General features: G+C 55.2%; 1 protein-coding gene across 1 annotated transcript; it reads left to right on the plus strand.

The window, feature by feature from the left end:
• The first annotated feature begins 6,530 nt into the window (after nucleotides 1-6,530).
• SH2D7 (SH2 domain containing 7) lies at nucleotides 6,531-14,523 on the plus strand. The gene is made up of 6 exons (XM_077858520.1): nucleotides 6,531-6,734; nucleotides 7,821-7,910; nucleotides 11,190-11,355; nucleotides 11,581-11,778; nucleotides 12,708-13,370; nucleotides 14,473-14,523. The coding sequence occupies exons 1-6, from the start codon at nucleotides 6,547-6,549 to the stop codon at nucleotides 14,521-14,523; spliced, it is 1,356 nt and encodes a 451-aa protein (XP_077714646.1). The 5' UTR covers nucleotides 6,531-6,546.
• The last annotated feature ends 173 nt before the right edge of the window (nucleotides 14,524-14,696 follow it).

Here is a 14,696-nt window from a genome sequence, read left to right on the forward strand (position 1 = left end):
CTGCCCTCAGAATCCACCCCCCCCCTCCAAGGCCTCCAGGCACTGCAACTCCCCTGTGAGGCCCTTTTGGGGGATGGAGGCATTTCAATGGAGGGAAGGTGCAGGCAGACGCAAACCACACAACAGGAAGGCCCTGGTTAGGAGGGAGACCCCCGAAGGCAGGCAGGATACGAGGGCCCAGCAAGAGCCCTTTTGGAGTCTGTTGGAGTTTCTTTTGTATTTTGAAGTTTAAATATACAGCTAAATAGCTACTAATATTGATCCATTGCATTTTGAAGGTAGGTACAGAATTTGCAGGGAAAGGTGCTCCCGGCTGGGGGATGGTGAGGGTGAAGTAACAGCAGGTGGGCAGGTGCCCCACACATATGGAGAGGCCCTGTCGCTGACTCCATCTTTGGCTGAGGCAGGCCAGGCTGTCTCTGGTCCCGAGTCTGTTTCCTGTCTTGGCAGTGAGGACAGACAGAGTCATACCACCTTGCCTGCCGGGACAGAGGACAAAGGAAACAGCGTGTACTGGAAGTGCTTGGTGCACATTAGGGGTGCCGTATTCCCGCTGCAGGGGACAGTGAAAGCCGGGGCCCCCTGTGCAGGTGGCCAGGTGTGCCAGGCCCACCCGGCCATCAGTCTCCAATAGAACAAGGTTTTTAACGCCCAGTCTCTGACCCCTGGTCTTCCCCCTGGGCCTTAATGTACCTCTCCCTGGTTGTCCCTCCTTCAGGCCTCATGAGCACATGGCCTACAATTCTGCAGATTTTCATTTTTAAATGGTACTCAGAACGACTGGTGAGGCCAGATAATCTATGGAGAACACTTGTTCCTGACGCTAAAACTGAGAGGTAGTTCACAGGGAAGCCCGCTGGCCTGAGGGATGGTTTCCCTTTCCTCTGGGCAGGTGGGGAGCCCACAGCCCCAGGCGGGGTGCTCTATGGAGCAAGTGGGGCTGCTGTGGTTTTAGGACCATGGTGGGTCCAAGGCTCTCTTTGGGGTCCCATTTCACTTCATATCAAATATATGTAATTTTAAAATGACAGTCACAAAAAAAATAAATAAAAAAATAAAATAAAATAAAATAAAATGACAGTCACATCTTACATTATAAACTGTGTGCCTGTGTGTGTGTATATATATATAACTTTTTTGCTTTGAGCTTTTGGGAAAATATTATTTTTATGATTGGGCTTTGAGAGTTCAATTGGTGACTGGTAATGATTTCTCAGCAGTTCTCCTGCACACTCAGAGGTCCTGGCGAGGGCAGACCATCTGACCTCCAAACCGTTTTCAGATGCGATGAATCTTTTGTGAATTCTCCATCAAATTGATGCAATATTCCATTTATAGACATTTGCTTGCACACTTACTGTGATTTTATAGTTTCCTATTTTGGATTCTGGAGTCAACGCTGGTGCAGGCTGGGGCTGTTTCCTTATTTGAGTTTCCAGGACTGTGTCAAGGCCCTGGGACCTGGCCATTGTCTTGCTCCTGTGTGCAGTGGGTGCAGGGCCTGAGGGCATCTCTGGGGGCCACCATCCACCCCAGAAGGCATGCAGAAACAAACTTGCTCAGAGGCGCTGAGGGGCCAGATTAAGGTCAAGAAACTGGTGACCTCTCCCGCCCAGCAGCAGTCTCTCCCCTGCGGGAAGGCCCCATATGACAGCGCTTGAGAACACAGTCCATTCATCAGCCCAGTCCTTTCATGTTTACTGATCACAAATACATGCAACCCCAAAAGGAGGCAATTTGGCAACATCTGTTGAAACCACAAAGGCAGGCGTCCTCTGACTGGAGCGGCCCCACTGGGGGATGTGTGCTGTGGGTGTTCTCACTTTTGTGCTCTGTTGAGTGCTCCTGAAGCTGTCCCCTGCCACATTGTTGGACATTGGGGAACCTTAGAAACGACCCAAGTGACCCCCTATAGGGGACTGGTCACAGAACATACAGTGCAGCCACACAGCGGAAACAGAGTGGCTGCGGCCGACAAGGCCTCCCCAGCAGCCTCCTGCAGGCAGAGCTCCAAGAGGCAGCATTGAGCTATTTTACAAAGTAAAACACTGAATGTATACAGAAGGTCAGATGATATCCTGCCCTCTGAATTAAGAATATACGTGTCGACTTGGTGGTGCAGAGACCTGGGAAGGACATTCAGGAAAGGAGTAGCCGCAGGTCCCTGGGAATGAGAAGGACATGGGTGCCTGGGACTGAATGCTTGGAGGGAAAATATTTGTACAGATACTTTTTAATATTTTTTATTTTTAAAAGCCACGTGGGTATGTCATCTATCTGAATAATAATTTAAAATACCAGGATGCCGGGGTGGCTCAGTGGTTGAGCATCTGCCTTTGGCTCAGGTCGTGACTCTGGGGTCCTGGGATGGAGTCCCTCATCGGGTTTCCCGCAGGGAGCCTGCTTCTTCCTCTGCCTATGTCTCTGCCACTCTCTTTGTGTCTCTCATGAATTAATAAATTAAATCTTTAAAATAATAATAATAAATATAAATAAATAAATAAATAAATAAATATACCTATTGAATGAGCATAGGGTATTATATGCAGCTGATGATGAATTACTAAATTCCAGCCCTGATACTAATAGTACACTGTATGTCAACTTGAATTTAAATAAAACCTAAATCAATCAATAAAATGAAATATGCTCATCAAGCATCTAACTGTGCCACGCACTGGTCTAGGTACAGGATGGAGTAGATGATACAGACAATTTAAGAAACAACATATCAAGACGCCTGGGTGGCTCAGTGGTTTAGCTCCTGCCTTCGGCCCAGGGTGTGATCCTGGAGTCTCGGGATCGAGTCCCACATCAGGCTCTCTGCATGAAGCCTGCTTCTCCCTTTGCCTGTGTCTCTGCCTCTCTCTCGCAGTGTCTCTCATGAATAAATAAATAAAATCTTAAAAAAAAAAAATAAAAGAAAGAAACAAGAAATCAACTCATTCGTTCTCCATGCCCTCATGTTGGGGAGCAAATCTGTGCCACTAGCAGGATAACTATGAGTGTGCAAATATAGTGTCCACAGGCAGCAACAGGCTGCCTTGGCCTCCTGTCCCCATGGCATGGGTCTGGGAAGGAGGAGTGGGGGCTGGGGCCAGTTACGTGGTCAGGACAGCTGGACAGGCCTGGGAGGGGTCCCCAGGAGGGGAAGCCAGACTCGGCGCCCTCAGGCAGGAGCCCCAAAAAGGACGGCACATTGGCATGTCTGGGTCCTACAGGAGGAGCGTGACCTTGGCAGGGGCACCCAGCACCAGATAGACACGCTTGGCTTTAGAAGACCCCTCAGGTGCCAGGCAGCTGGGCAGAGGCTGATGTAGCTTGCCAGTGCCTTCCAGCCACCCTGCTGCCTGGACTGGCCTCTGAACCCCCAACCCCTGCCAGGTAGGTAGGTTCTCCCTCCCCTCCGTTCTTACAGATGAAGACACACTGAGAGGTGGTGAGATTAGGACCCACCTCAAAATCCCCCTGCAGAGCCAGCAATGGGGGCCAGGTGTCTTAGGGGGTCAGTCTGACACCAGAACCTGTGCCCCTCAGGGCACCCTGGGGTAGAGCCATGCCAGTGTCATCCATGTGCCCAGGCCCAGCTCCCTGGGTGACCACAGTGGGGACTGAGCAGTAGGGTGCATGCCCTCAGAGACCACCCACCCCCTAGTCCTTCCCAGAGCCCTGATGCCACAGTCCTGGGCCCCCACATCCTCAGAGCTCAAACACAGACTCCCCGTCTCCACCCCCCCACCCCCACCCCCACCCCCAGCACAAAACGCCTTTGTCTTCACATGCAAATGACCAGGTTCTGCCCACAACAGTATCCCAGGAAGGGGAGGTGGAGAAAATGCCTCATGGAAAATCATAAAAACACATTTCTTTGCATTTGAATACATCTAGGACTTGACTTTGGCAGCAAAGGGCCCTGCATCAGACTCTAGCTTCCTTAGCCTTTCCTGAGCCCTGGAGCCCTCTGGGTGTCTGGTGATGCCCATGGACTTCTCAGAATGTGTTTTTAAATGCACATAATAAAATACATAGTATGCTGGTGGGACTCAATTACCCAAAATATCTGTAATAAGGACATATGAGGGGATCCCTGGGTGGTTCAGCAGTTTAGTAATTGCCTTCAGCCCAGGGCCTGATCCTGGAGTCCCGGGATCAGGATCCAGTCCCACATCGGGCTCCCTGCATGGAGCCCGCTTCTCCCTCTACCTGTGTCTCTGCCTCTCTCTCTCTCTGTGTCTCTCATGAATAAATAAATAAAATCTTTTAAAAATTTTTAAAAAAATAAAGACATATGATGTGCGTCTTTATTAGTGTGTCAAATAAGACTCAGCACTGGGTCTAATTACTATAACTTTGACATAATGATGAGAAAAATCCACTTTCTCAAGATGCCCACGAAAGCTGTGATGCAACATGAGAACATCTGTGATTTCTATTGGTGACAAAGTCACAGGGGATGTGATGATGAATCACTAAATTCCAGCCCTGATACTAATAGTACACTGTATGTTAACTTGAATTTAAATAAAACCTAAATCAATCAACCAAGAAAATGAAATATGCTCATCAAACATCTAACTGTGCCACGCACTGCTCTAGGTGCAGGATGGAGTAGATGATAGCACAGACAATTTAAGAAACAAGAAATTGGCTCATTCATTCTCCACGCCCTCGTGTTGGGGAGCAAATCCGTGCACACTAGCAGGATAACTATGAGTGTGCAAACATAGTGGGATTTCTGTTCTGAGCCCAGTATATTCCAGGTTTAGATCTGTGGCAGGAAAACCATGCACCCCATCCCCACCCCCAGGGACCCCCGGCTAGAGCTGGCTCCTCGCCATCAAGGCTGGAAATTAACTGTTTATAATGGTGATACTCAAACAGCTGCGTGTCTGGAACACTTCCTGGCCCCAGCACACCTGTCCCCATACAGAGGGCCTGCTAGCGCTGTTTCTCTCTTTCCCCGGGAAGCGAGGTGAGTGTCTGTTACCTTTTGTATGAATGTGGAAAAGGAGACCCAGAGACGGGACTGGGGTCACGGGCTTGCCTCACAACATGCCTGTCCTCGCCATCACATGCATCCCACAGCTGCCGCAGGCATTTCCATCTTGCTTGGGATGACCACGGTGGGGCTGTAGCAATAGTATAATCATGTACATCCTTACCCACAGGGAAGGATCCACCGGGTCAGAGCCGTTACATCACAGTCACAGTCAACATATGGCGAATCCCCATCACTCACGGTATGCGGAGCACTGTCCTCAGGCCCCAACTCCTTAGCCTGCCCAGACATTGGAGGGCTTTTCCTGTTCCCCTCCTCAAGGTCACATAGCTAGCCAGCCAGGATTGGAGCCAAGGACATAGGGCTGCAGCCTCCACCCATCCACCGGGGAGCTGTCTTGTGAAGCCACTATAACCACAGCAGTGTCTACCTAAATCGTGAGCGCAGAGCGCAGGGAGATTTCAAAGTGAGCACATGTCTCTCCCCCTCTGCCCAGACCAAGGAACAGGATGTCGCAGGCACCCGCTGTCCTCGCTTCCACCAAGCGCCGCCGTTGTGGGGTGCTGTCCAGTGATGGAAGTGGATGTGTGCTCTCACCTTAGCCACCATGCACTCTCACTCAGCCCAGGCACCCTGACTGCTTCTGCCCATTCCCATTTTATAGACGAGGAAGTGGACCTTCTGAGGTCCCGTGAAAGCAGGACTCTGACCTGATCCTGTCCCCAGGGCCCACACTTTACAATGCCTACTGCCCCAGGATCCCCCTGGCTGGGTTTCTGCCGTGGAACTCAGAAATACAGGATGCATTTAGGGATGAACACATACCCTAGCTGGTCCAAAGCCTTCTTCAAAGGCCTCTGCCTGGCCCTTCCAGACCACCCGTCCACACTAGCTGCTCCTCTCTGCTCAACCCCTGACCAACCCTCCATCTAAAGGAGATAAGCCGCGTCCTCTTCCCTTCCTTTATTGGGGTGCACATGATACTTGGCACCATATTCTGTACATGGACTCGACGGTTGCCTGTCTCCTTATGCTGGAGCCACGAGGGCAAAATGCTGTTTTGTGCACGACTTTATTCCCACAGCCCAGTAGACACTCAGTAAATCTTCAGTGGAAGGAAGTTAATCAGTGAACTTCACCAAAATACAAGTGGCCTCCACTAGGGAAGGATGAATAGAATTGAAAGCTACTGCTTTGCTCATGAAGCTGGGCTGAGGGCCTCGGCCAGGCCTGGCCTTTAGCTGAAGGCGGAGGCTAGAGGTTGGGGGAACGGGGCCAGGCAGTCCATAGTCTCCTCCCCTAGCCAGCCCCACCCCTGCTAATATGACCCTCCCCACAGTGTCCCCTGCCAGAGAAGATGGCCACCCCAGAGTCAGGAAGGAGAGCTAGCCACCAGCCAGGGTGACAATTGGGCTCCTGTGTGCTGGGGCGGTTGGGGCGGGCACTGATTCAGGCAAATGAGCGGGGTGCCCACACATATAGAGGCGCGTGTGTGTGTGTGTGTGTGTGTGTGTGTGTGTGTGTGGTCTGCGCTCTGCTTCCGCTCCATGCTGGCCAGGATGGAGGGCAGCCCGAAGCAGCTTGGCCCTGGGAGGGGGCCCGGAGAGTCGGGGGACAGCCAGGCCTTGGCCAAGCTGCAGGAATTGGCCCTGACCTGGTTCATGGAGACACAGGCGCCCCTCATCCTGCAGGACGGAGCCCTGCCCCCCTGGTTCCACGGATTCCTTACCCGCAAGTAAGGCTACCCCTTGGCATGGAGAAAGTGGTCTGGGGACCCTGGGATGAGGATGGCTCCTGCCGTCTCCCTGGGTGAGGCCCGGGATGGGGTGAGGAGCCTGCGGTCTCTGGGCAGCTGGGCGAGTGCAGTGGCCACTCTGGGAGTCCCGGCCTAGAGAAGAGAGAGAGCAGGTGCACTCAGACATGGCAGGGCCTTCGGGTCATTGTCCAGTCGCACACCATTCACAGGGAGCTGAGAGCTATCTTGGGTGGGGACCGCCTTGGGGAAACCTGGATGTGCACTGCCCCCCAGGAAAGGGTGGCTCTTGGATTAGCAGATGCCAGAGCTGCCTGAGCATGAGACCAGAGACAGCAGATGCAGCCTGGCCCTCCCTGCCCAGCACCAGGCACCAGCTGTCTACAGGGGCAGCTTGGGGTCCAGCACTTAGCTTATTGCCCTGCTGTCCCCATCATCAAATCCTTACCTGTTGAGCTCAGTGCTTTCATTTAGTCGCAGGCTGTGCAAAATCCACAGCTGGCCTTACAGAGAGCAGGTGCTCAGTTGGGGCCGACGTGCTGCCAAACCAAAGGAAGCTGGAATTTCTCACCATGTCGCCAAAATACTTGGCACTGTTCAAAAATATTCCTGGCTGCCCAGCTGGAAGGGACACACAGGGGACATGAGAGCCTGTTGGGATCAGGGTCCAGACAACACAGCACCTCCTCCCTATAGAAACCTGCACAACTGTACATGGTGGCCCTGAGGCCGGGACCTGCCAAACCTAAACCTTTCTGGCTCTATGGATTCGTTCTTGGTGGGGGGCCAGGGTCAGTGGCTATTGTGCCTGAGGTGAGGCTGCAGTGTGGAGGTGCACGTGGGGCCTCAGGACTCTGACCCAGCCCAAGTCTGAGTGTGGACAGGCCACAGTGGCAGCCCGAGGCCTGGGAGAGTCTCCAACCCCTACCGTGGAGAGGGCTGGCTATCTGTGCACTGCATCTGGCACCCAAAGGCATGGCCAGCAGGGATTCTGAGGCAGGTCCAAGTCGGCCTGCTCCTGCTGCCAGACGGGCACAGGCCCCAGTTAACTGCATGCCCTCTGCCCAGGCAGACAGAGCAGCTGCTCGGCGACAAAGCTCTCGGCTCCTTCCTCATCCGCCTCAGCGACCGGGCCACCAGCTACATCTTGTCCTACAGGTAGGAAAGAAGCTTGCTTTGCAGATAGGACAGGTGCCCCCCACCCCCCTGTGGGCCACACTGCCTGGCTCTCGCTGGGCCGCTGGCTCCCCCACCCCGCTCCATCCATCATGTGTTCTGCAGACACAGCCACAGCCCTCAGTGGGAATGGGTGGGGAGGGGGGGCAAGAGACAGTCCCCCTCACCGGCTTCCCGGAAGTAACCTTGAGCCTAGGGCAGAAGAGAGGGTGTGATGGGAGTTCAGGAGGGCCTCTCCACTGGATGGGACAGAATGTGCAACGGTCCAGAGGTACTGAGACAGAGGCGCTGAGGGAGCCGCGAGGGAGGTTCCCAGGAAGGAGTGCCTGCGGAGGAGGAAGCCAGGCGCCTGTGCAGACCGCCAATGGCTTCTCCAGGGTTCTTCCGGCAGGCTGTGGGAGGAGGCTGGACATGCAGGGCCATTGGGCCCCTGAAATGATGAGCTCCGGTCCAGGAGGGGGGCAAGATGGTCAGGATGAAGCCAAGAGGATGACATCAAGCCCAGTCTGGAGAGGATGAAGGGAGAAGCTCTCTGCCTGTCAGGGTCAGAGGGTCAGGGTCAGGGTCAGGGTCAGGAAGGACTGCTAGAGCTCCAGGGCAAACCTCGGAGGCCCCAGGCCGAATCCTAACCTGGAACATGTCTGGCTCCATTTCCTCCTCTGTAGGATAGGGACACTGTAGAACTGACTTTGTAGGGTTGCTGAGGGGGTTCAGTGGGTTCATCCGTCAAGAGGTGCTCAGCACAGTGGCTGGAACATCGTGAGAACCAAATAAACGTCAATCACTGTGAAAACAGTAATTATATTCCATGTGCCACCTGCTCGGCTACACACTTTGAAAGAGATGAACCCAGAAGCTTTCAAATGGCTTTTTAGCATCAGGGCTCTTTTGTCAAACATGACCGTGGATGGAATACCAACTTATCACATTTCTCTGACATACGTGACAGGGACATGGATCTGCGGACCCCCAGCATTGGGTCCCCGGATTTACAGCAGTTCTGGGGGAAAGGCAGGGCTTTCCAGTAAGCGGGTGGGAGCAATCGGATACCCAAGTGGAAAACAAGGGACCATAGACCCTAGTGACAAAAGCAAAGCAATATATTTCTTAAAGAAAACAGGAAGAATCGTCAAGACTTTGAAAAAGGCAAAGATTTCTTAAGACACAAACCTATTAACCATAAAAGAGAAGGTTGATAAATTTGATTTCTTTAAAATTAAGATTTTTTGTTAATCAGAAGACACCATGAAGTCACTAAAAGGACAGAGTATTAGGAGAAGTTACACATTGTAATAATGTATTTTTTTAATATTTTATTTATTTATTCATGAGAGACAGAGAGAGAGAGAGGCAGAGACACAGGCAGAGGGAGAAGCAGGCTCCATGCTGGGAGCCTGATGCGGGACTCGATCCCCGGTCTTCAGGATCATGCCCTGGGCTGAAGGCGGCGCTAAACCTCTGAGCCACGAGGGCTGCCCTGTAATAATGTATTGAACAAAGGACTCTTGCCAGAATATACGAAAAGCTCCCACGAATCAATAAGACAACATGGTAAATAACGTGGGTAGACTAGAATGGGTACTTCATAAAAGGGGTCGTCCAAAGGGCGATAGTATGTATCGTTCGGCAGCATTATAATCGGGAAAATACAAATGGAACCTGCAACGAGTGGCTGAAATGGGAAGACAGAACACAGTAGTTGGTGAGGATGTGTGGCAGCTGGAACTCTCCTGCATAGCAATGGTTTCAGGAAAGGATTTGCCAGAACCTAGGAGCTCCACAGAGGCCTGTCCCCACCCACCAAGGCGACACCCTGGCACATTCTCAACATCAGTGAGCACATGAACAGAATATCCAGGGCAGCTTTGTTTCTAGCAAATCTGGAAAGCCTTAAACGTCCAACAGAAGGGGTAAATGGTGGATTTTTTTCATTAAATGGAATTTTACACAGGGGGGTATGGAGCTAAATGTCCCTGGACATGAATCAATCTCAGAGATATGATGTTGAGTGAAAGATGCCAGACACAAAAAAGAAAGACCCTGGGATTTCTTTTTGCGAAGTTCCATAGACAGAAGGGGCAGGGGTTGGAAATGTTTTCTGTTTTGCTCTGGGGGCAGGATCCATAGGACTGTGCACTTGCAGAGTCACCCTCCACACCCTCATGACACTGGTCACTGTGGGGTTACTGATCCTTAAAGGAGGGACCGACTGAGAGGACGGCGCAGTGAGGGGATAGTGAAGGAGTAGTGAGGGGATAGCGAGGGGGTAGTGAGAGGAGTGAGGGGGAGGAGGCAGGAGTGAGGGGGAGGAGATGGGAGTGAGGGGTAGTGAGGGGGAGGAGGATGTAGTGAAGAGTAGTGAGGGGATCTGAGGGGGAGGAGGGTGTAGTGAGGGGTAGTGAGGGGGAGGAGGTGGGAGTGAGGGGGGATGAGGGGTAGTGAGGGGGAGTGAGGGGGAGTGAGGGGGTGGTGAGGGGGTAGTGAGGGGGTGGTGAGGGGAAGTGAGTGGGAGGAGGTGGGAGTGAGGGGTAGTGAGAGGGGAGTGAGAAGGGAGTGAGAGGTAGTGAGGGGTAGTGAGGGGAAGGAGGGGGTAGTGAGAGGAGTGAGGGGGAGGAGGCAGGAGTGAGGGGGAGGAGGTGGGATTGAGGAGTAGTGAGGGGATCTGAGGGGCAGGAGGGTGTAGTGAGGGGTAGTGAGGGGGAGTGGGGGGAGTGAGGGGGAGGAGGCAGGAGTGAGGGGGGGTAGTGAGGGAAAGTGAGTGGGTAGTGAGGGGGAGTGAGGGGAAGTGAGTGGGAGGAGGTGGGAGTGAGGGGGGATGAGGGGTAGTGAGGGGGAGAGGTGGTAGGGGTTTAGGGCTGCATGCAGTGGAGCCTGAAGTCTATATCTCTTGCAGGGATGGGGTTTGGGGGAGGAGTGATGCTCGCGCAGGGTTGGACCTGTTTTGGGTGAAGATGTGGTGTTTCGTTCACCGTGGATTCCTCGGCATTGAATTTGATTTTCTACACACCGCCTTGTTGGATGTTTGCTCAGTCTGTAGGGCCCTTAGGTCTCGTGCCCAGCCTCACAGGGGCAGGGAGGGGACCCCAGGGACCTGGGATTTGGAGGCCACCCCCCTGCTCTGGACCCTGTACAGCCCCCCACGGGGCAGAGCTCCTCGAAGGCCAGGCCCCCAACCTCCAATGCGGAGCCCCCACAGACGGTCAGCGTCCCCCGAGCCTCGTCCTGCACCCAGGACCCAGGGTCCGCGCACTTGTGTCGTAGGGGCAGTGACCGCTGTCGGCATTTCGTCATCAACCAGCTCCAGGACCGGCGCTACCTCGTCTCGGGGGACACCTGCAGCCACAGCACCCTGGCTGAGCTGGTGCGCCACTACCAGGAGGTGCACTTTGAGCCCTTTGGGGAGACCCTGTCTGCCGCCTGCCCCAGGGTAGGCACCCCTCTGCTGCGGCGTGGCGAGGGGGGACAGGGTGGGGTGTCCAGGCCTAGGTTGTGCCCCCGCTCAGGCCCATGACCTCGTGGTCACGCTCCCTATTTAAAAGGGGGAGACTGAGGCAACACCTTACCTGAGGTCAGGGGCTCGGTGGGCTGGTGTGGGTCCCTCACCAGCTGGGGGTGCATGAACATGCCCCTACTGTGCCCCCACTACCCGCAGCCAGAGGACAACGATCCCTATGATGCCATCACCCTGGGTCTCCACCACACCAGCCTGGGCCTGGAAAAGCCACCTGCCGCAGCAGCCCCCACGGTGGGCGCAGACGCCACCTGCCCCCAGCCCCCAGTCTCCTTCGTCCACACCAGGAAGAGCCTGGAGGCCACTTCCTGTAGCTTCTCGGAGGACGGATGTGTGGAGGTGAGCAGGGTCCTCAGCGCTCTGGGTGGGGCTGCACCAACGCCCACAGGTCCGGCCCACAGGCTGGCCTTCCTGGCTGTGCCTCAGTTTACCACTCCTACGGTTCCTCTGCACTTGAATAAGAAAATGGGTAAGAGATGCCTGAAACTCGTGTACACTGTGCGAGTGTGGGGGGTGCTGTGAGAGGGTACTTTCCCTCCACAGCACCTCCTGGGAGGGGCTCAGATTTTACTCCTATACAACAGATCACAGCACACCTCAGGTCTCACCTCACCCTGAGGCCTCATGGGGCCCTCACCCGGGGCCCTGCTGCCTCCTCTCTGCTCTCTTCTCCAGCTTCACCAGCCTTTGGATCTTCTCAGAACACACCAACCTTGCTCCCACCCCAGGGCCTGTGCACTTGCTAGGTCTTTGCTGCGATGCTCTTCCTACCAGAAAGCTGCTGGCGCACTTGGTCCACTTGCATGTCATCTCTCCAGGAAGGGCACCAGGGCTGTAGGAAAGGCCCCTTCCCACCTGCCATTCTGTTCATCCCGTTACCCTGCTGTGCTCTTCTTCATGACACGACTAACGACCTGATGGTCTAACATGTGTTGTGTCAGGCACATTAGACCATGTCACAGGCTGGTCTGTTGCCCACCTCCCCGGTTAGAAGGTGGCCTTCGAGCATTGGCTGTGTTGCCCATAGAGTCCTTGGCACCTGGGACAGAGTCTGGCCCCAGCTGGTGCCCAGCAGACATTTGTGGAATCATTTACAAATGACAGCCTGGGGGGTGGTCTCCTCCGAAGGGTGGGCTCAGGGGCTTCTGAGCGTCAGCCAATGCCCACCCATGACAGTCAGGTAAGCCGAGCCAGGACAGGGGACAAGGCTTGTCTGGGAGCATCCGTGTCCCCAAGGGTGTCGCTCCAGAGGTTCTTTCCCTCCCTAGCTCCGCGCCAGGGTGCCTCCCCTCCCCGAGAGGAGTGCCTCCCTTCTGGAAGAGTCTTTTGGGAGCCCTGGCAGCACCATCTACTCAGAGCTGAGGAAGATGAACCAGGCACGGCTGGGCCTGGGCGCAGAGGGGTCCAGCGAGCCTGGGACGGTTCCAGCTGGCAGCCGGGCTTGCTCCCCAGGCGAGGAGCCCCTGAGGAGACACTCAGTGGGAAGCCAGAACAGGCCTAATGGCCCAGAGCCTGCCCTCACTGGGGTTGGCACAGACCATGGTCGACCGGTGCCTCCTGCATCCCGGGCCCACCTCCTGGCCCCGGGATGCTCGGCTGCCTCCTGGAGCCAGGCGTCCCCGAAGCTGAGCCACAGAGCACAGCCCTGTTCCCCAGGCACTTGTACAGACACATACAAGCTCCTGCAGACAGCAGACCCACCGGAGCCCAGGGAGGCGCCAGAACAGGAAGGCAGTGCCTACGCTCAGGTCCCAGCCTACTGGGGCAGCCCAGTAAGGCCCCCGTGTTCCAGGCCCAGCCCCCCATCCAGCTGGCGGCCAGGATCCTCAGACTATGGCTGTGACAGGTTCTCGGGGGCCCCGGAGCTCCCTGAGCCCAGGAACACCTACGAACAAATTCCAGCAGCCAGGAGCACCGGACAGGCACACAAGGTAGGCTATATGGTGGGATGGGGTGGCTGCCAGGCCCCACGTGTCAGAGAGGTCATGGCCCTCATGCATGAGCAGCTCAGGTCACTACTACTGCCCCCAGGGGCCCAGACTTATCCAGGGGTCACATGTACTCGAAGATAGTGGGAGAGGCAGTTGCTCAGCGGGAACAAAGGGGGGCTCTCTCTGCAGACCAGTTTCCCCTGCCAACCCCCACACCCCAGCGTCTCAGGGCCTGTGCAAGGTGTACAGGGGGCCCTGGCTCCAGCCTGACCTACCTTCCTTCTTGTCATGGCTCAGCCACCCCCCAGCCATGTGGCTTTGGGTATAGCACTTTCCCCAGCAACAACTCCTAGCGAGAGTGTGTCCCAAATACCACAATTGCTCTTTGTTCATCTAAAACTCTAACATCACAGGGCCTCCCATACTATTTAGCCACCTGACCTGGGGCCTCCATTTCTTCATCTGAACCATGGTCTGGTCTCCGCTTGTGTCCAGAGAGGTCTGCCCCAAGGCTAGATGTGCTCACATGTTCAGGACACAGCCCAGAGCTGACTGGACAGAGTAGTCAGAGGGCAGGACAGGGAAAGGGTGGCCAGGAGGTCAGAGGGAGGTGGTCAGGGGCTCCCACAGGGCCCAGGCCCTGTCAGCCCCAGCACTCTGCCTGCAGTCCAAGCCAGGGAGGGTCCACGCTCAGTGGGGACAGCCTCAATCCCAGGCACACATGGACCCAGGTTCTGACACCTCCTGGACTAGAGCAGCCTCGGAGGGCCTGCTGTCCTGGGACCACAGGCCACCCCACAGGCAGGCCCTCCAGGAAGCCCTGAAGCCACATCCATGGCAGCTCTTCCCCCACTGCAGTCTCACATCCTCTCTGGTCCCTGGTGGCGGCCTTGCTGCACCAGAGTGCTGGGAATTAGGGGACCCCTGGCCCCTCCACCCCTTAGCTTTCACTCAGAACTGGGGCTGGAGGTGGAATTTGGCACCGTAAAGCTAGCAGAACCAGCACCAGTCCTCCGAGCTGGCCATGGGCCTCAGCCCCCAATCAGTGCTGGACCCCTTTGTCCGGGGACCCCCAGCTCCAGCAAATTCTCCATCTTTGCAGCCTGACAAGCTCCGGAGGTTCTTCTTCACGGACAAGAAGCATAAATCCTGAGCACCTGGCTTCCTGGGGCCCAGCTATGCCAGGAGTGACTGGGAAGCCCTGAGGCTCTGGAAAGCACCCCTGCTTCCCTAGCGTCCCTCACTCTCCCAGGGGAAGGGTGTCCTGGTCTGAGAGGTGGAGAACTGACCATAGGCAGGGTCGGCATCCCCACCCCCCACGTGGTC

This window comes from Canis aureus, chromosome 2 (genome assembly GCF_053574225.1).
Source record: "Canis aureus isolate CA01 chromosome 2, VMU_Caureus_v.1.0, whole genome shotgun sequence".
NCBI lineage: Eukaryota > Metazoa > Chordata > Mammalia > Carnivora > Canidae > Canis > Canis aureus.